Genomic DNA, 21,582 nt, shown 5'->3' with positions numbered 1-21,582 from the left:
TAAAAAATGAGACAAAATTCATGCTAAGAATCTTAGGCCTGCTTCTAAATATTTCACAATGTGTGGGAGGTTTGTTCAGATAAATTTGGGGATGAAGTTGCTCTGCTACCTTCCTGTGGAGTTGGAAATGTCACGTTCCCAACTCAGGATAATTCCACAGCTGGAAAAAAAATCGCAAATAGTCTACTAAGTTTTCAATATGTGCTCCAAAATCTCTAATCCTTTCTTGTAAAAATAACTTAATAATGTGTCCATTTTCATCATTTGCATACGCGTTAGAGTAGATCCGCTTATAACAAGAAGAAAAATTCATATCTGGAAAAACTATTGTTTTTTAAAATTATTTGTTTATTTGTTTGTTAGTTTTTACATTTCAGATTTTATTCCCCTGCCAGTCCACCCTCCAACTGTTTCAAATCCCATACCTCCCCCTCCCCCAAGTCTCCACAAGAATGTTCCCACACCACCTACCCTACCAGATCTATAAACCTCCTAAGGCTTCTAGTCTCTTGAGGGTTAGGTGCATCTTCTCTTACTGAACCCAGACCTGGTAGTCTTCTGCTGTATATGTGTTGGGGACCTCATCTCAGCTGGTGTATGCTGCCTGGTTGGTGATACAGTGCCTGAGAGATCTCAGGGGTCCAGGTTAATTGAAACTGCTCGTCCTCCTACAGGGTTGTCCTCCCCCTCAGCTTCCTCCAGCTTTTTCCTAATTCAACCAGAGGGGTCAGCAGCTTCTGTTCATTGGTTGGGTGCACATATCTGCAACTGACTCTTTCAGCTGCTCGTTGGGTATTTTGGAGGACAGTCATGATAAGTCCCTTTTTGTGAGCACACCATAGCCTTAGTATTAGTTGTCAGGTCTTGGGACATCCCCTTGACCTGGATCCCACTGTGGGCCACTGACAATGACCCTTCTTTTCCTCAGGCTCTTCTCCATTTCTATCCCTGCATTTCTTTCAGACAGAAACAATTATGGGTCAGAATTTTGACAGTAGGATAGCAACCCCATCCCTTGCTTTATGTCCTGTCTGGAGGTAGGCTCTACAAGTTCCCTCTCCCCACTGTAGCGTATTTCATCTAGGGTTCCTCCTTTGAGTCCTGAGAGTCCTTCACCTCCCAAGTCTCTGGTACCTTCTGGAGGGTCCTCCCAATCTCCTCCCTCCTGAGGTTGCCTGTTTTCATTTTTTCTGCTGGCCTTCAAGGCTTCAGTCCTTTCACCAGGACCCAATACCAGATCATGTTCCCCTCTTCCCCACACTCCCATCCCCTTTCTCTCACAGATCCCTCACTCCCTACTTCTCCCCTTGTAGTTGCTTTCTTAGTTTCATTATTCATAGTTGTAAAAAGTGACATTCTCTGTCTTCTTTCTGTAGATAGATGAAATTGATAAGCTTTGCAGCAGAATCTTATGTAAATTAGAATTAAAATGATAAATTAATTTAATGAATCAAAGAAAATATTGTAGATATTTATGTATATATGTGATTTTGATGATTCATGATGACACACATTCAAAATATATTATTTATTCATTCAAATTATTTCGGTATTTTTAAAATTAATGGTGTCTTGATGGCTCTGAGGATATTTACTCATTGCTATCTATGTGGTCATCTCTGTGCCCCAATTTTGTTTTTGATGTATAAAATCAAGAGTATAAAGTAAATGCCTAGCATGCATATATATGTATATATATATGTATATATATATATATTTGAGGGTGCTCCTTCAAAGTAAATATCTGAGTGCTGTGGTGAAATTAGTAAGTAAAAATTGTAAAGAATATTATAGTGGTGCTCCCACCAATATGATCATTGGTAGTTTGCATAGAGTTTAAGCACTCTGTTAATATTATTTTATAGAAAAAAATTTAACTTGTGTAGAAAACAATTTAACCTGTGTATCTTGTGAAATCATTGTACATTAAAGTTATTTTATTTCACAAAACACAATTCTCTGCTATATATAGTAATTAATATTATTTCCCCTTTGTATCAGTTTTGAAGACTGAACCTAAGGCATTTCAAATGTTAAGCAAGGCCTCTGCCACTCAGCTACATTTTCAGTCATTTTCTATATTTAATTTTACAACCCCCCCTTTTAAACAGATTTATTTATGTATTTATTATAAGTACACTATAGCTGTTTTCAAACCCACCAGAAGAGGGAATCAGATCTCATTAGAGATGGTTGTGAGCCATCTTGTGGTTGCTGGGATTTGTACTCTGGACCTCTGGAAGAACAGTCACTTCTGTTTTGAGACAAATTTTCCAGAGTGACTCTGAACTCACTCTGTAGACCTTTTGCTTTGCTCTTGTGATCTTCCTGACTCCGTAGTTGGGATTACAAGCCTGTTGAATTGTATAATCTTAAAATAATTTCCCAAATTGTTTCTAGCACATGAAGAATGGACTCACTAAGCTTTCTCCTATCTATCTGAGTAGTTCAGTGTGGGAAGAGACAGGAGTCCTATAAACTTTTGCCGTATTATGTGCATTCTTAAGAACTTTCACAGAAAATAACTCATTTTTTCATTCTTCTGACAAATGTCTATTGAGCATCTATAGAAGCAAACAGTTCTATATCCTAAAATATCTATATCTATATCGTAAAAGAAAATGTAGATATCTAAAAAAGTAAGCAATTACATTCAAGTTCAATCTTCCTTGCTATAACATTAGCAAATATTTAGGTTAAAAATGAGATCTTATTTGAACAAAATTTAAACCAAGTAATAAAGAAGAAGAGGCCAGTATCAGGAAGCAATGAAAGAGCAATGGGTGAGGCAGGATAGTAAATGGTTAAAGTAGATGAAAGGCTGTGAAGTCGCACGCTTGACTGAGTGTCATAATCTATTATGAGTAAAGTGTGGAATCACTACTGAGTTTAGAAACACCAGTCACATAGGAAACTCAATCAGAAACACTTTTTCAGACATTGATAACTTGATAATTAGATAAAAGGAAAGGGCAAATTTAGGGGGATTAATGAACTGCTTCCAGCAAGGTCAGAAGCAGCTGTTACCTTGGAGAACCAAATACTGAGATGTGGAATTTTGTTTATTAGACCAAGTCAAAGGATCAAGGCTGATATTTTCAATAACATGCAAGACCACGCAGTCCATGTGGTATATCCTTTTTGAATATGTTTTGTGTTTTTTAGGTCTGTTTTTACTTGTTTTGAAAGAGATGACGAGGAAAGTAAAACACAATTGGATAAGTAGAGGGTTGGGGATGATCTGGCAAGATGCGGTACAGAAGAAAATTGCAAAAAAATTACATCAAATACATGTTTTCATTAAGAACAAGAAAAAAAATCCAAGAGCATAAAAGATTACAGGGACAGGGAATGAACATCTCAAGGGAAGGTACCACTGCCAAGTAGCGGTGAAGCAGATGGCGGGTGCAGCAGGTCTGTATGTTTGGGGGAGAAGTGCATGGCATTTTTCTTGATGTGTTATGTATATGTTATTTTTATTAAGCAACAGTCTTATTTAGAACTTCCAGCAAACGCCGGACATAATTTGAGAGATAGCATGCATTAATACAGTAATAAAAGTTCTCATCGTAATGAGGAAGAAAACATAAATCTAACTAATTTTAAAATGAGGTTTAAGGTCTTCTGGTTGGGCGATATAATAATATTTAATAGTAGTTTAGAATTAAACTTCCAGATAGAGTGGTTTTAGGGGAGATTAAAAAAAACAGTAATATAGATTTTTATATCATCTTTTAAGTTTAGAAAGATCAAGTCTTGTATGAGACTAGAGTAGCAGGTAGAGAATTGGTACGGGATATTATATTTCAAGAGACTGAGAGTTTTTGAGACAATTACTTTAGTAGCTTCATAGAGGGAACTACGAGATCAGCTAGAAGAGCACATTCTTATAAGACATAACATTGTGACTCTACTCATAATGCATTCCTCGGACATATTAAAATGCTTAGTATCTTAATGTAGTGATGTAAGATAATCTCTGAGTTTGGGACACAAATGTGATGGAGTTACTTAATACTGGTGATCAGGCCAATTGGAAGAACTGAGGCAGATGCTGGCAAGAATGATGACAGAATTCAATAAGACCAATTCTATTTTGGGCAAGTGTACTTCACAATAAGATAATTTTGTAATGCTAAAGATAAATATGTGACTGAGTACTGCTGACTAGGTAGGTGCTGTGAACTGAAGGAATGCTAGAAAGCCAGCATCATTCTTTAATTAACATAGTGGGACATATTTTTATCAACTGTATTCTCCTGTATTAATCACACACACACATCATATATAATCATACATCTAGATAGGAAATTGATAGATAAAAAGATGACAGATAGATAGATAGATGGATAGATAGATAGATAGATAGATAGATAGATAGATAGATAGATAGATAGATAGATGTACATTGTGGAATCTGTCTAGGAGAAAGGCCATTGGTTTTTCAGGGTTCCTTGAAAATTTATGGCCTTTATTACATTTTATTCTTAAAGCAAACTTGATATGTAACTATTAATTAACAGCTAACAACTTAATTGTGAACATAGTGACCTCCCCTTCTTGCTTCTTATATGAAGATACAAGCACTCATAGTGTAAAAGAGACTATGGGAAGTGACTCAGCTCCAGGTGTGTGTTTAGATGACATCATTTAATGAGTAAATTATACATAAAACATGTACATACACATTAGTTTTGGGTCTCCTTATTGTAAATTCTAAAATATATGACTTCATTGGATGTTTTATGGAATCAGTCTATCTTAGTCATAATAAATATACATACATGTACATGTAATCTAAAATATATCTAGAAATATATTGACATGCTAAATATAGAGTTTTAATATTAGCCTCTCCTGTTTCAAAGACCCTACATATTGAATCAGTTGTAGTGTATGTGAACTAACCTACCAGCGAATACCCACTATTTTTTTCAGTTATGTAACTTCATATGTGCATGGCTTTGTGTTTGGGTATATGTGTGTATGTGTGCATGCATGCATGTGTGTGTATGTGTGTTTGAGAGAGGAGAGAGGAAGAAAGAAAATCAACAATTTCAATCTAAGACCATTATTTGTAGTTATATAACCTTTGATACTTTGCTGCAAGTGGAAATGATATTTGGGCAGCATTTCTAGCACTTCTAATAATCCAAAGTTTAGAGGTCAAGTGAAAATAGCCGATTATATAAAACATGGAAAAAAGAATAATTCTGTTATTAGAAGAGTTAATTTTAAGAGCTGGATAATTTATTGTAAGCTCAGTGGTCTTCATTCCAACATAGCTTTTCCCATCTCTTATCTTTGTAAGTAAAATAAATACACACTTATCATTAGAAGAATTATATATAATTTATTACATCTCTGGGTTTCAGAACATTCCTGGTTTTTGTATATATTTATAATAGATGCTCAATAAACAATTTATATTGACGTTATATATAAATGAAGAAATGAAAAAACTACATTGGTTCATTTACATCAATAATATTTTGAGAGACAGTAGCTCCATCAATACAGAACACTAATGCTGGGATAATGAGTGTACTGGGAATTCTATTGGGCAAGCACAATACCAAAGGGTGACTGAGAAACATTAAATAGATCTTTAAAACTTATGTTTTGAATTCCCTGGCAACCAAGAAATAACCTTAACATACCATTGTCATTAACAACAATATTGGAATATCTGCTATTGACCAATTTCTCTGAAAATAACACATAAGCCTGCCCACCTATCCTAATGAAAAACATTTCTGAAACTGGTTTGGGTTATACTAGAGATCACTGTTGCAACTCCCGATTTTCAAAATAATGGATGATTAAGTAAATGCCAGAATAATTTGGTGTCACTTGACATTTCTGAAAGAAGATAATTAAAAGTCTCCACCTAAGAATTACATTATAGACACAAGAATTACTTTATTGACATCTAATATTGACTCAAGGAGCTACTTGTGTGGAAAGGTAGAAATAATTCTAACAAAAATTGTATTTTAAATTATGACCAATTTGAGATGTTCAGAGGCCTTTGTTTTCCTTTTGCTTTGTCAACTTCATCTATTTTTAATGACTGATCTCGCCAGGAAACAACATGTTCCTCATTTCAATTCGGTACAAAGGAGAAAAGTTCCATTTCTTAAACTTAGTCTCTTTTGAAAGCCAACTTATGATATATATTAGTGAGTTCTGTCATACTAAGTGTTAATATTCAGCCTGATGTGTTTTTAGCACTACTTGGCTGTGATTTTAATTGGGCCTCATGGGTTGTCTCTCTTTCATAATCAGACTATTATACAAACTGAAGTAGTTGTTGGTAGAGTGGTGTGGGCCCTTCAGCCTTGAAGTTAGAATAAAAACACCATAGATTGAAATGATTAATTTTGTAATAAGGATATATTAACATAGCACGAAGACCTATTCAAATCATAGAGCATTTTCACTAATTAGCATATGAATCTTTGGTATTGTTTACAACACAGTCAGCAGCGATTGTGACTTCTGCTTCTACAACTATAGTATTCCATTTACAAATGACACGGCAGTGGGACTTGAACAATTAAGAACAATATTGTTCCCACCCCCAGGATTCTCAGTAACATTTGATGGAAAATTACAAGCACTTTAAAGTTTGTACTTAAAATTATTTTTTTGCTTTCTACTAAATTATTCTTTTTACACATACATACATACACACACACACACACACACACGCACACACACACACACACGCACACACACGCACACACGTTACAACAATATCTGATGCATCTCTGAAAGCTGACATAAGTGGGTTGGGAAACTGCATCTTAATGGAATATTCTGTGTTATTACTGCCATTACCAGGTATTTTCAAAGTCACCATGGGAGGTAAGTATAATTCTAGTCAATGATATTCCGGCCTGAACTGTTTGATCTCATTCTGCCTATAAACTCCAAGAGCAAAAATGTCATTCAAAAAAAATGAGGAAAGGTTTTATTCTTCCAGACACTGTCTTAGCAAATATGAACGGGATAAAACTGCTCTACCTCCCATATATTGAGCACAAGAACCTAGAAGGGCAATGATTTAAATCTGAGTGTGGTTGATTCTGCCGCTCAGGGGTGAGAGCACCATTCTTGTCAATTTTCCAGATGATAAATGTTAAGTGGCTTATAATTTACAGATGCTTTCGGTACGAAGAAGCTTGCATATATTACGGTGTAAGAATGTATTGCAGAAGAACAGCGCTTACCTGTCATATCATTTTGTTCAGGGCTTTCAACATTGCTTAGAATATGATTATTTTTCTCCTCGTGTGCATTAAATTCGATTTGGTAAGAAGATAACTTATGGAGAGACAATTGGCTCCTAAGGAAAAGAGAAGCTAGAGACAGAGTAGTTGTAAAAACTGGTTTATTTTTTTTAAAAAATAAATACAAAAATATAAATATAAAACATTAGCAGATAGAATTTGATGAAATGAAATTGCACGAATGCTCGTATACCAGGCTGCATATCACACCTACTAACACCACATGGACTTTTTTTTTTAAACTTAATGTACAGAACAGGATACATCTTAAATGTTTTCTTCGTCTTTTCAAAGCTTCATTTGCAAGGGCAAGACGTGTATCTAACAGAAGCGACTTGTTCGTGAGGTTGCTTAAGGGAGAACTATCCTGCTCGGGTTTCTTTTATTTACTAAGATGGGCAACATTGAATTTCCATAGCTTTGGCTCTTGGAAGTGATTAAATAAAATGTCGTATATATCCCATGAGACATTCTACAGGAAGGAATTAATATAATTAATGAACAAATTAAGAAATAGGTGGGAAACTTGTGCTGAGTGGCAGGAATTTTTTCTCCTGAATATCAAATATTGTGAAGTGGAGACAATGTCTGCAAAGTTACGTATCTCGTTGAACAGAGCTCAGGGGCCAGGCTAAGCGTCTTTGTCGCTCTCACCACCACCGTACATTTCTGCTAGTTTATTAAACCGAGGCCCCCATTCTCGAAGGTAATCGTAGTTTTGGTCTCCTTCAGTGGTACCTGATTCTAAGGAGCTCAGAGATTCAGCAACGGAGTCGTTTCCTTCATAGGCATAGGTAGCCAGCGAGTCGTAGGGAGGCGCAGTGGGGTCCAAGTCGTGCTCTTTGAGGCGCTCATTAATGAAATCCCGGACATCCGTGTTATCCGGGGCCGTAGGAGTCCGCCGCGGTATAAATAATGTTTCAGGAATGATATCTCGCCGCAGCTTTTTCTCCTCGATAGCTGCAGGATTCCTCAGGGTTCCAATATCAAAGGCTTGGGTGTCCTCCTCTCCGCCACCTTCGTCGTTATAGCTCACAATGTTGTCTCTGATGTCTTCTTTGGATAAAATCAGAGGCTCTTTCTTCCGTTGCCTTTTCAGGGCTGCAAAGAGGACTACTATAACTTGAACAGAGACAAAAAGATGCGTTAGAACTTCCTTCTCAAACTTTCAATCCAGAGCACAGGCACATAACAGGCAGAAATTGTCTATACCCTGCATGGGAAGCTAGAATTTGAGGTTAATTCAGTATTTTTCTTCAGAAGCCTGGCAGGGTTTTGCCATGTTGACTAGTAAGGTGTTTCTGATTTAGTTCTACAGCAAAGTAGAGTATTCCTTAACTGCAATGACTATTTTTTACTTCTTTTTCTAAGAAGTATTTAAAGGATGTTCTTGACAATATAGAAAATATTAATCTTTTGCATTAAATACTAAACTTATATAAAAGGAATATCTTTCAGTCATTCTGTGTTAGATCAGTCTCAAGGCTCTAGGTTCAACCCCAGGCACCAAAGTTAAGCCAAATCGCGGGATATAATATGTTCACATGCTCCTCTACGTCCTTATATAATAATCGAAAATGATGCTCATCACAGCATTTGGACTAATAGCTTCAGTAGCATAGCTTTGCTGATGGATTTATACAGCTTTTTACTTACTTTGTTGAAAGGCCTTCATGATTAGGGAAAAGGTGACTCTGTCATTTAAAAACCAGGAAATTTTACTTATATTTTCCATGCCTTGTAAGAGAACTCACTACCACATTGGTAAATCAGGTGAGTTCAGACCAAAGAGTAAGTTCATATCACATTGAATTAACTCAATTAACACAAATGTGTTCTTCAGAGAGACCCATCTCAAACAAAGATGCTCAAGGAGGGATATGCATCGTAAAACTAACACACATACACCTACCTGTAGGAGAAAGTGAATGCAAATGCTACAGGTGGGGACAAGGTTTTCTGTTTACAGTCCTTAAGTATTTTCTTATTGATCATTTAAGATATTTGGAGAAACAGATGTGAATTCATCTCTGTTTAGAAAAAAACCTGTTTTAACCAAGTAGGGAATCACTAGTGTTCAAACTCCACTTTGTTGTCTGTTGATTTATATTACTTAACGTTAAATGTTTTGATTGTTTTTAGGTCTATACTTCAGGTTTTGGGAAGAGCTTCCTTAGATACTCTCACACACAATAACAGTGCATGATGTAAAGTTACTCAGACTTAGGCTGTATTGTCAGGGAAAGGAATTTGTTCAGTAAAAGCTTCCAATACAGAAGATAATGGAAACTGTAAGACCAGCTCCAGTTCAAGATCTTTGCCTTGCTTCCTGAAATAAAGTTACAGTATCTTTCAATTATACTCAATAGGGAGACGAGGATTCAGCAGAGAACAAATACATTATTTTCACTTCAAGATCAGTTAAAAAGCAATCTAAGCTGGGTTATAAAATCAAGGAGCATTCCTTGTGGCCAATTCAATCAGGTAAGGGCTGTTGGACCAGATTTCAGAGAAAATGTTAGAGGAAGCCCTTTATATACTCATTAGAAGAAAAACAATGTAGGCAATCTACAAATTTCTGTAGAGAACTGAGGAACAATGCACTCTGGCTGCTTGTCCTTGAAAGACATGGAGAGTACTTCTGATTTTTGGATCCATTATGAGTTAGGATAATAAATTTCAACAATTTGTACACTTTAAAAAAACAATCAAAATGATAAAAAACACCTTGGGGTACACTGGTTGATAAACACTTAATAATAACTTAATAAAAACTTGTTATTAACACTTTGTTTTTGGTTCCCCCTTTTGAGAATGATTTATATACACTATATTCTGCATATGGTTTCTCCTCTCCCAGATTTTCCAAGATCCTTCTCACCTCCCTATCCACCCAAATCCATGCCATTTTTCTCTCATAAGCCCATACATATATAGCCACCCAATTAGACAAGATGGATGAAGCAAAGAAGTGCAGACCGACAGGAGCCGGATGTAGATCGCTCCTGAGAGACACAGCCAGAATACAGCAAATACAGAGGCGAATGCCAGCAGCAAACCACTGAACTGAGAATAGGTCCCCCGTTGAAGGAATCAGAGAAAGAACTGGAAGAGCTTGAAGGGGCTCGAGACCCCATATGTACAACAATGTCAAGCAACCAGAGCTTCCAGGGACTAAGCCACTACCTAAAGACTATACATGGACTGACCCTGGACTCTGACCCCATAGGTAGCAATGAATATCCTAGTAAGAGCACCAGTGGAAGGGGAAGCCCTGGGTCCTGCTAAGACTGAACCCCCAGTGAACTAGACTATGGTGGGAGGGCGGCAATGGGGGGAGGGTTGGGAGGGGAACACCCTTAAGGAAGGGGAGGGGGGAGGGGGATGTTTGCCTGGAAACCGGGAAAGGGAATAACACTCGAAATGTATATAAGAAATACTCAAGTTAATAAAAAAAAAAACAAGCATACTTCTAAAATAATAGAGAAAAAGCTAGAACAGAATATAAAACAAGCAAACATAAAAATATGGAGAAAGAAAAAGCACAGGAAACATACAAAGGCTCAGAGACACATGGATGTGCACACAATAAGACGTGTGCAAAGAATGTGCACACATCAAAGCAAGAACAACAAAGATGGAAACCATAAAACCTGTAAGGTTAAAAAACAAAAGGGACAAAAACTTCAAAGATTCCATTGATTTCTTTTTCTGCTGGCTATCTTCTACAGGGTAAGGACCTTCTCTCAAGTGTAGTCAGTTTGTTACCATTATTGCTTTTACTTTATTTAATAGGCCGCCACAAGAGATGCATGTTTGGTGTGTATTTTCACTTAATTCCTACAGAGAAAATCCTGCAACTACTATTACTATAGGGACAACTTCAATAGGTATATTATGACTGGATAAATATGTTTCTATGTTGTTAAGTATGTCCCAGTTAACTTACATGAATCTTTAAAGTTTCTCATTAGTTGAGAGGTGGTTTGTTTTGGTGGTAACATTTCCTATTCAATTACAGACTGAATTAGTCATTTTGGGAGACCGTGCACTTTCTTCAACGTTTTTAAAAATTTTTTTATCTATCTATCTATCTATCTATCTATCTATCTATCTATCTATCTATCTATCTATCTTGTTTGTTTTTTTTCTTTTTATTGGAATCTTCTTATTTACATTTTAAATGTTATCCCCTTTCCCAGTTTCCCCTCCAGAAACCTGCTAGCCCACCCACTCCCTCCCACCTCCCCACCCTGACATTCCCCTACACTGGGGCATCAAGTATTGACAGGATTAAAGGCTTCTCTTCCCATTCATGACTGACAAGGCCATCCTCTGCTACATATGCAACTGGAGGCATAGGTCCATCTTTATGTACTCTTGGGATGGTGGTTTAGTCCCTGGGAGCTCTGGGGAGTCTAGTTGGTTGATATTGTTGTTCTTCCTATGGGGTTCCAAATCATTCAGCAACCTCAGTCCAATTCTTCAACACTTCTTACCCAGCAGAATGATGATGCAGAGAAGAATGGCGATCAAGGCGCCAGTGCTGAGGCCAGCAGGAAGGAGCAGGGCTTCGGCACTGCAGGACTGCATGTTGCCCTGGCTGTCACAGGCGCAAACACGGATCGTCAGGGTGCCAGTGCTGCTCTGAATGGGGTAGTCATTATCAGATATCACTACCGGCAGTAGGTAGGTGCTTATTTCATGACGGTTGAAGCCATTCTTTCTGGTTAAAATTCTGGCAGTGTTGTCTAAAATGAATTACAAAACATTGCAAATAATTTAGAGCAGTTAGTTTGTTGCAGTGTTAACTGTGGTTTTAAATGAAAAGAATTATCATTTTAAGTAAATTATGAATTTTTTTCTATTCAATGTTGATAATGTAATTCAAACTAGGCAAGGTATACTAGATAACATGAAGAATCCAGCACTATGCATTTGTATTTATTAATTGTGAGAAAGAATTTTGCTGTGTAGCATTGGCTGGGCTTGACTAAGATCAGTTCCTCTGGTCAAGCTGCTGAGCACTGTGATTATAGAAACGCAGCCTCATGCTCAGGCTCCATTCCTGCTTTGCTTTCAAATTATTATTGCATAATGGTAAATATAAGAATTCTCTTATGAAATATATACAGATGATAACTACTTTATAGGTTTTAAGAAGCAAGCTTGTATCAAGAAAAACATCGTTTTAAATTGTTTAAATTTAAACATATCTGAGTGTGTATTTTCATACAACAAAATGTGCTTTAATCTAAAAATAATGAGGAAAATATGACCCAGTAAGCATAAAAATCAATAGTTATCTAAAACTACTAAGATTCTAATATACAATCAAAGATTAGCAAATATTTAATATTTCTCAACAGTTTCCAACCATTAAAATGAAAATATGAGAAAAAATATGTAAACATATATATATAAATTATGGGTACTATTAATGAACAACTTGCTATCACTATTTGGGAGTAACAAATAACATTTCAAAAATATACAATTTTAATAAAGTCAACCATACAATTAATTTCTACTGTTCTGGTGAAGATTTCCCTATTCAGACAGTTACCCAGGTTTTAGTATGAATTATAGGTGAAAGGAGAGGTAGTTTATTCTACACACAAAATAACCAACATTTAAGGCCATAGAGTATGTTAAGTTCTATCTTATTTTATTATCAGATGAATGTAGCCTTGATTCTCAAAAGACTGGCCATACGGCCAATATAGAAACAGGAGTCAGTCAATTAAACAAAAAGGAAAATGGCAGTGGTATCCAGTTTGGTAGCTAAATAAAATTTAATTGTTTTCTACATTATTAGAAAGATGTCAACTATATTAGAAAAGCAGATCTTTAATGTATTAGAAACATCTAAGTAAATTTTAAAATGAACCTCTCAAGCATTAATATCTCAGATAAAAATTTGCATACATATATGTATTTTTAGTGTCATGTGTAGGTACCTTTTAACTTGTATCTTTTGAATATTAATTTTGTAATATTTTGTCATATTAACAGCCAGTCATTTTTGTTTTAAAATATCCCTATGATTCAAAGTTTTATGAAACAATATTTTTGAATTGTGATAGATAATATTTGAATTGCCACAGAAATAAATTAATCTAAAAAAGGATTGATATCAGTAAATTTCAGATATGTAAGATGAACATAAGGATAAACGAGGAAATATCACACAAGTTGTATCTTTTAATTGATTCCTATATAATTACAACTCTTCTGAATCTTGACCCAATAACATAAAACATTAACGTATATAAAATTAGATAAGATGTCCCACCAAATTTAATGGAACGCTACTCAGTGAGCTCTTCAGGCTGATATTTGTATAACTTTATTCCTCACTCTGAGTAAATTATACAGAATCAAGAATACTTTCTAATATAACAAAACAGTAATCTATGTTAAATGCTAACTGAGGTGAGCCTTAAGTGGCTTCTCCAGGACTTTTGAAAGGCTGCTCCATGACAGCACCACTCCTAACCTCCTAGCTCACTTTTTAATATCTCGTTTTCAGCTTCACAGGAAAGAATCAAAATTAAATAAACTCAGAAATGAGTATTGTTAGTTCAGTCCTGAGGATTCGATACAGACAGCTCTATTCCAAAATCTGTGTTTAGGTTACCAGGTTCAGCAAATGGAAATTATGTTGCATGTTGTTCATCTGAAACTCAGAAACAGTGCAGCCCTGTGTATATTAACTGCCAAGTCCATGTTACCCTTTTCTAATCCAATTACTTCATGTGTCTAGGGTGACAGAAAACATGGACATTTCAAATCTTAGGATCTAGTAAGACATGTCGCCAAAGGATAATTTCTCTTGGAATCACTTATTGGTTAAGTGAACATTCTACTAGATGAAATCTCGTGGTGAGTGAATAGCATGATGTAAAATGCTACAAGATTTTAAGCTATTTTATGGCACTTTGGAACCACCTTGAGGGAATATAGCCAACTAACTTTGCTAATACATTTCAAACACTGTGAAGAAAGTATTGTATATTTGCCAGTGTGCTTATGAGATTTATTTGAATTACATCTGCAGCCATAGTGAGGCAAATATATCTTCTACCATCAGAGGCTGAGGTCATTATTTGCCATGAAATGTATTAAATATAGACGAGTTCTATTAGCACACATATTCATATGCCTGTGTGGGTGAGGGATGTGTATAGTCTAGAGTTGCGTAGTTCTCATGACACATATTTGTCAACATTTAAAAAATCATAGCTGTTTTCACAATGTGTATCTAAAATGCTTCATGGCTTTTATGAGAACAACAAAGAAATAATTTCAGAGATATGAATTTTGTATTTTAGCACACTCGCCTTTGCAAAAGGAAATATGTAAATGCTTTCTCAGGATTTTGTGCCTGGTTCTCTTTCCTCACAGTCCTCTTATACTCTCCAGTAAATAGCACACTATTATGCCCAATGAAAATTTGTATAGTAAATATACACATCATCTTTCTGTCCTACAGCCATTCGTGTCCTATCATGTTCACAATATTAACTAATTACTTGTGACCTTTCTAATCAATTCCACATTTCACCTTTCCTTGAACTCCTACAGTTTTATAATTTATTTTATTATTTAAAATTTAAGGGAGCAAATAACCCTAAATAAGGTATTATAATAATGCATTGCTAAATATGGATATAAACAGCTTTTTAAGTTTACGTCATTAGCTTTATACAGAGCATAGATAAACGAATTGTTTTGTTGCAATAATTAGTATGGGCAACCATTTCCATTTTACATATTATGCATGAAAACAGTACAAAAATGACCTTCATTGTCTTGCACTGTGAAGTTAGGATTCACAGCAGCCAAACTGAAGAAGAACTTCTGTCCACCTAAGGGGTCATCTTTGTCAACTGCACTTATTGTCTGTATCAGCTGCAGGAAAGAAAACATTACAGTCATGACATGTCTATAAATAGGTCAGGGATCATTTATGGTATTTTGTAAACATGTGTACAAGTAACATGATACTGATGGAACAAGTTGTACTTAAGAACACACACATGCACACACACATGCACACACACACACACACACACACATTTTAAAATGAACAAAAATGTTATATAAAAGAGAAACTCTGTTTTTCAAGTTGAAAACATAGTACCCTATCTCGCCATGAACGTTGCTTGTCACCTTCATCATGTTTTTACTAAACATGTGACTATGGATCAGACGTGTACATATGCTACACTGATGTTCTTTTCTTTCCCACTTATATGCATCATATTTTAAGAAATTAAATTTAAATGAGCAGCAAAAGCTTAAATTTATTGATGCTTATAAAAACATTCAAACTTATTCTTAATTAAAATATGTTCTTAATTAAAAGTATGTCCTTAATATAACTTTAAAGCTTTAGTTTGCTACGATTTGCCTATTTCATTACAATATTTTCTTGAGTTTTTGTTGATTTAACAAGGAATATCAAGCTTAAAACATCATGTGGGATAATTCGACACTGAACAAATTATTATCACATTATATTAAATTGCTTTCCTTTCGAAACATGTTAGAGCAATAGCAGTAAAAATAGCCTACTTATTATACTTCAAATTATTTATTTCAAAGCCATTCAAGAAATTTAATTAAACTACACAAAGCAATATAGTATTTTCTAGAAATAATGAACAAGTATAATCATTTGGATGTTGAAATTATTTTAAAACAGTATTAAATCATGGGCGACTAATTATTTATTACAATAATAATAAAAAGAAACAGATTTCAATAGAATAAAATAGTACAGATACATGAATTGCTTCAGGACAAACATGTAGAAATACTGGTATTAGGAAGGTACTCCTTAAAAGTTCTTAATTTATCTGTTTCTTCTCCCCTGACTCTCTTCTTTCAACAATGTTTTGTGTTTTCTCCTTTTAAAAGAGTGATTCATTAGAATATTAAAAAAATAAGTGCCATAAATGAAATAACAGAAACCGACCAGTGGAAATTATTAGTCACTAAGATTAATGTTAACACAAAGAGATACTAAAAATATTTAGAGATAATATAAAAGTAGAACTAATGATCCTTTAAAGAAAAATTTCAAAGTCTCAATATGACAAATGACAAATTCAGTCTAGACCAAACTGATCTATTTTTAAGGACCAATGTCTGCTTCTTTACATATGTGTGTAGGAAATTATGAAATATTCCTGACATCTACAAATTATATATATATATACACATACATATATATATATACACTTATAGTATATAGTATATAGTAACACCAAAGTATTAATGATCAGTTGTTGGTTGAAACACTTTTTTAAACTCAGTGATACAGAAAGGGGAATATGCTAGCATTAAATGACAATAAATAAAATGACACATAGCTGTGTCTCTGTCATTCCAGAACTCATGCTCTGTACTAAACTAATGATAGGATTTCCTCTGGCTCATGAAGCACTCACTATTTTATTCCATTTTAATGCTAGGAAAAGGAAATAAACAGACAAAAGCTAATGCTTGTGGATATGTATGTGATCGAACACAAACAGATCAATCCTTTAGCAGTAACAAAGTTGACTTGTATTTTCACACTCTACTACAACTTCAAGCTTATTTCAGTGATCCTAATATAATGAAGCAATGATAAAATGTTGGTAGATTTATTTTTCTTTCTCTTAGGAATTGTTTATCTTATGTTGTGGGTACACTGGAACTGTCTTCAGACGCACCAGAAGAGGACATCAGATCCCATTACAGATAGTTTTAAGCCATGGCGGTTACTGGGAATTGAATTCCAGACTGCTGCAAGAGCAGTCAGTGCTCTTAACCTCTGAGCCATCTCTCCAGCCCGTAGTAGATTCTTTGATGCACAGAGAAAGCAAAGCAGTTACTATGTTTGAAGTATTTAACTTTTTCTGTGAGAAAATTAATATTTCTTCTGGCCAAACACACCATTCCTGGTGGTCAGAAATGGATCTGAATACTGTTCTTCTGAATATACATGTTAGATATTTTGGGTTTGATAAACCCTTGGCTACCACTTGACTTCATGGATGTTGTCAGTTGATAAATTGATGTGATATGGTTCTTAGGCATGGGGGAATGAAAATAAGTTCCACTCTCCCTGAGAGAACTTTTGAAAAGACTCTCTGAGTTTTAAATGCGACTTTGTGCCTTTTGACATGAAAATATAATCAGCAGCTGAAGAAGCGGAAGTCAGCAAGGGAAGTCTATGCAGGAGGAGCCATCTTAATCTCCCAGTTTCTGAAGACTGTCAATTCCTCTGTGTGAGGTACGAGGTGAGTTGCCCAATTTAGGCAAAGAAGAAGCCAGTTAACTTCCTCTCAGTGGCAAGTTTCATCCATTCTAAATAAAATGCCCCTTCCTTAAAGAAAGGCATTCACAAGACCAAAGGCAAGGGATACAAAGGAAAACGTGGTGGCATGCAGCTTTATTTCTGATTTATCCATGTCCTCACACCATATGCATAGGATTATACCCCATGCTGTAGATCTGTGCTATTTAAAGAACACTTAAGTAATAGGGCTACTACTTGGATTAAGGTACTCAATAAATAAGGCAAGTATGCTCGGAAGTCCAAATGTTCAAGGCTTAGTGAGAACATTTAGAGAACAAAAACTTTGTCTTTGCTTGATTAAATGTCATGACTTTCAATCCCAAATCCATAGACTTTTCACTTCCACCATGATTTTTCTCTTTGAGAAATAATACGTAGCCCAGGCTGTCCCTCAGTACACTCTGTAGGTGTACTTGAACTCGCGATGTTCATGTCTCAGTCTCTCAAGTTCTTGAAATACTGACCCATGCCATAAAAGACAACTATTGATTTCATATATAAAAACTTTGTTTAAACAAAACTATTTTTAGTGCAATAACACTAAAATAAACTAATATGAAGGAATGCAGTCAATATGGACATATGTGCACATATGGGCAGCTAGAAAAGAGTTAATCATATTCTTAATATTAAAGTTGTTAAGACTGGGTAAATATTTTTAAAACAACTTTTTGATTATTTTTCTTCATGAACTATTTTGAAATATTCAGAAAGTCTCAAAACAGGGGGTTAGCTGCAATGAATGAGAGAGAAAGTCAAGAAAATATGCAGCATTCCTTATTTTGAATATTTTGAATACATCAGTATTATCAGTGTTTATGACTCAACTGTCCTTAAAGATATTTCTTTAAAATTCAAATTGAATAATCATGGAGTGAGCAGTGCATGTAGTAGTAGAAAAGTGGATAATTTATCATTTACAGCAAAGATTTTAACTTAAATCGTGCTGAGCCTGCTTGGCAAAGGATTATTTGGAACATTACTTTTATGGTAGACACTGCTTCATTAAGAAGAAAGTTAGAAGCACCTAAGTTATTTAAATATTCAGAAATAAACATTTCCATAACATTTCAAGTAAAAATATTCTAATTGCAGTAATTTTATTCTTTCAAATAATAGACAGGCTATTGAATTCCCATTACAATATTCAGGAGAACAACTAGAGTTATTGTGCAATGTAATTTGCATAAAAATATAGCGATGACATTGATGTTTATAAAAGCACTAAATGATGTCAAAATACAACACAGATTCTCAGTGGCTTCTCTATCTCTAATAAAATGCTTTTGATTCCCAATTATTATTTATAATATGCAGCTTCCTTCTGTGAAGATAGCACTCAAACCAATTAAGAGCATTTCTTTCAGCCATATATGCCAGAGCTTTTCAAACAACAAAATGAGTCCACTGAGGAAATGATTTAAATAATTCCAAACAAAGCTGATATAGGAAGAATGCTTCAAAGGACTAAAATGAAGTCATTAAGTATTTTATGTGTTGCCACACTGAGGAAAAATAAAGGCAATCCCGAACAGTGAATGAAAGGGGCGCATTGCTTCAAAACATGTTCACATACACCCCAACACTGATTGTTTCAGTGATCCTGTGTACTTGTCTCTGCCTTTCCTGAGTCTCACTGTCACTGGTCTTCAGCAAGGAAAATATTCTGAGGAGTTATTGGTACTGTACCCTTGGGCTATTGGACTTTGGAAACAATCGACTAATTTAGAAATTTCCCAGGAATCTCATGTTGAAGAAGAAAATGTCTTCTACTGTGCTAGGGACAGGAAAAACTCGTCACCACATTTGGACAATCTCATAGACCACTTTAGATAAGAAACTATAATTGAGACAGGGTCATGCCAATGGTAGGCAGGCCACTTTTGACCAGAATGCTTCATTTTGCATCATCCCTAAATTTTGTTTAACCAAAATCTCATTTAGGACTCCAAAGATGGACCAGTGGGCATCACTGACCCTTTTTATTGGTTCTTCCGTTCAACTTGGTCAATGCTGAATAAATCTTGTTTCTCTGCCTTTCATTCTTGTTTGTTAATTTAATCGGTCTGTTCGGAATGAGTGGCAAAGACCAGCTGGCTGGAGTTGTCAAGGTCTAGCTTCTGATTACTAAAAGTGTATTAACACCACCTTTCATTTTACTAAATAGTTATTAATATTGGACCAATGGCACAGAAAAGATTCTGGTGTATACTCTTATACTCAAAGTTGAAAAAGTTAAAGCTATTACCCAAATCTTAACTTTTATGGGAAAGACAATATATTATTATTATTATTATTATTAATTATTATTATTATTGCTGTTGTTGTTTTATTGTTAGAGAGTAAAATCTGATTATTGTTTTATTGCATTACGTCTTGGCAAAGGAATTGGGCAACTTGACTGTTAAAATACGTTCAACTTTATAAACATCAACTAATTTCTAAATTTTTAATGAGAATATATATAAATGTTTCTCTGTTTGATTCATTCTTTCCAAGATTTTGACAAGAACACATTTACACACAGCTAAAACCATCCTGAATTGGAATTGAATAGTTGCTCACCTGTCCTGGTCTGGCATTTTCACATACAAATGTGTCATAAAACACAGCAAATTGTGGAGCGTTGTCATTAACATCCAAAATCCTCACAAAAACAGACACACGAGTTGTTTCTTTAGGATTATCTAGAAAGAGGAAATAAAAAAATACATTTGTGTACAGGATTCAATTTAGATAGTCATCTTATGGGCACTAAATACTCACCTACAAATAAAGATCAAGTCTATCCTTCTTACAGAATGAACAAATGCAATAAAGAAAATTATTACCTAGTCTAATTAAGTAGTCATGAATACCCTTGTTATTGAGCATAAGAGTACTATTACTATTTTTTCATTTCTTTTAAAAGTATGATACAGTGTAATTGAGTTCAGATTATATGTGTGTCTCTACTACCCAATTATGAGATGGGATTATATATAAATAGGTTAAATATTAACACTGAAACCACCTATAGAATCAAAACATATCTTGTACATTCCTTCTATTATATAGGAGTTTGAACTAATTTTCATCACAATAAAATATACATACAATGAAGAGATACAAACAGTGCTAACAGTTTCCCTTGATACACATGGATCTGATGAATACGTGGACAAGAAGTAGAATAAAAAGACAAATGAACAAACAAACAAAAATAGAAAAAAGTGCTGTTATTCAGTGTCCTACTGCCCTTACTCTTACTTAGATTTTGCTGATACTTAGAGGTATATGTATGTAGGAGTGGACCCTCCTCTCCTGATGGTTCTGTGGAGAAGAGTTGCAAGCATGCTTCCACAATGCTGTTTTATCTATTGATAGAGTGAGACGCATGCAAAATATTTACTTTTATTAACTCATGTTGGAAGCTCCACTTTCTAATTATGCTAATGGCATTGAAAGAGGCAAAAAAGTTTCATAGGTAAGAAATTGCTTTCTGAGACCCTTCTCAAACACAATAGGAAGACTCTTCAGCTTCTTTCTAAATAACTCAAGGTTCTTTGAATCAAAAGCTAAATCCACAGGGATGAATGTGCTTTATAAAGCGTAAGGCCTGGAGTCATCTATTCAGAAAACAGTGCTTACACTAATCTTTTTTGCTGGCAGATGCTACAGCTTCTGTATAAATAAAAATATAAAGCATTCCAAGGAAGAATCATACTGAATAGCAGCTGGCTTATATTTACCACCTGAATCCCCCTCAGAGTCCTTCAGGAAGACTGTACTATAACAACGAGGCATAAGCAATAAAGGCTTGCAGGATGTATGTCCTCAAGTAAGGCCATTTCTATGCATGCATCAGCTTTTCCAGTCATCCAAAGACAGGCAAGCGTGAATCATTTTCTTGATTCTTAGGGCTCTCAAAAAACATAACTTTTCTGCATGTGT

At 35.0% G+C, this 21,582-nt stretch overlaps 1 protein-coding gene across 2 annotated transcripts in view; it reads right to left on the bottom strand.

Moving 5' to 3' along the window:
- Positions 1-7,377: 7,377 nt before the first annotated feature.
- Positions 7,378-21,582, bottom strand: part of Cdh10 (cadherin 10) — a 222,426-nt gene continuing 208,221 nt past the window's right edge. Inside the window, 4 exon segments of one of the 2 annotated variants that reach the window (NM_001168631.1) lie at positions 7,378-8,417; positions 11,795-12,046; positions 15,101-15,209; positions 20,215-20,336. In NM_001168631.1, the coding sequence (NP_001162102.1) occupies positions 7,927-8,417; positions 11,795-12,046; positions 15,101-15,209; positions 20,215-20,336 (974 nt within the window). In that variant the 3' untranslated portion in view covers positions 7,378-7,926. 2 annotated transcript variants of the gene reach the window in all.

Source organism: Rattus norvegicus, chromosome 2 (assembly GCF_021556685.1).
Source record: "Rattus norvegicus strain SHRSP/BbbUtx chromosome 2, alternate assembly SHRSP_T2T, whole genome shotgun sequence".
In the NCBI taxonomy this organism is placed as follows: Eukaryota; Metazoa; Chordata; class Mammalia; order Rodentia; family Muridae; genus Rattus; species Rattus norvegicus.
The sequence above is the reverse complement of the archived record's forward strand: the minus strand, read 5'-3'. Positions and strand labels throughout refer to the sequence as shown.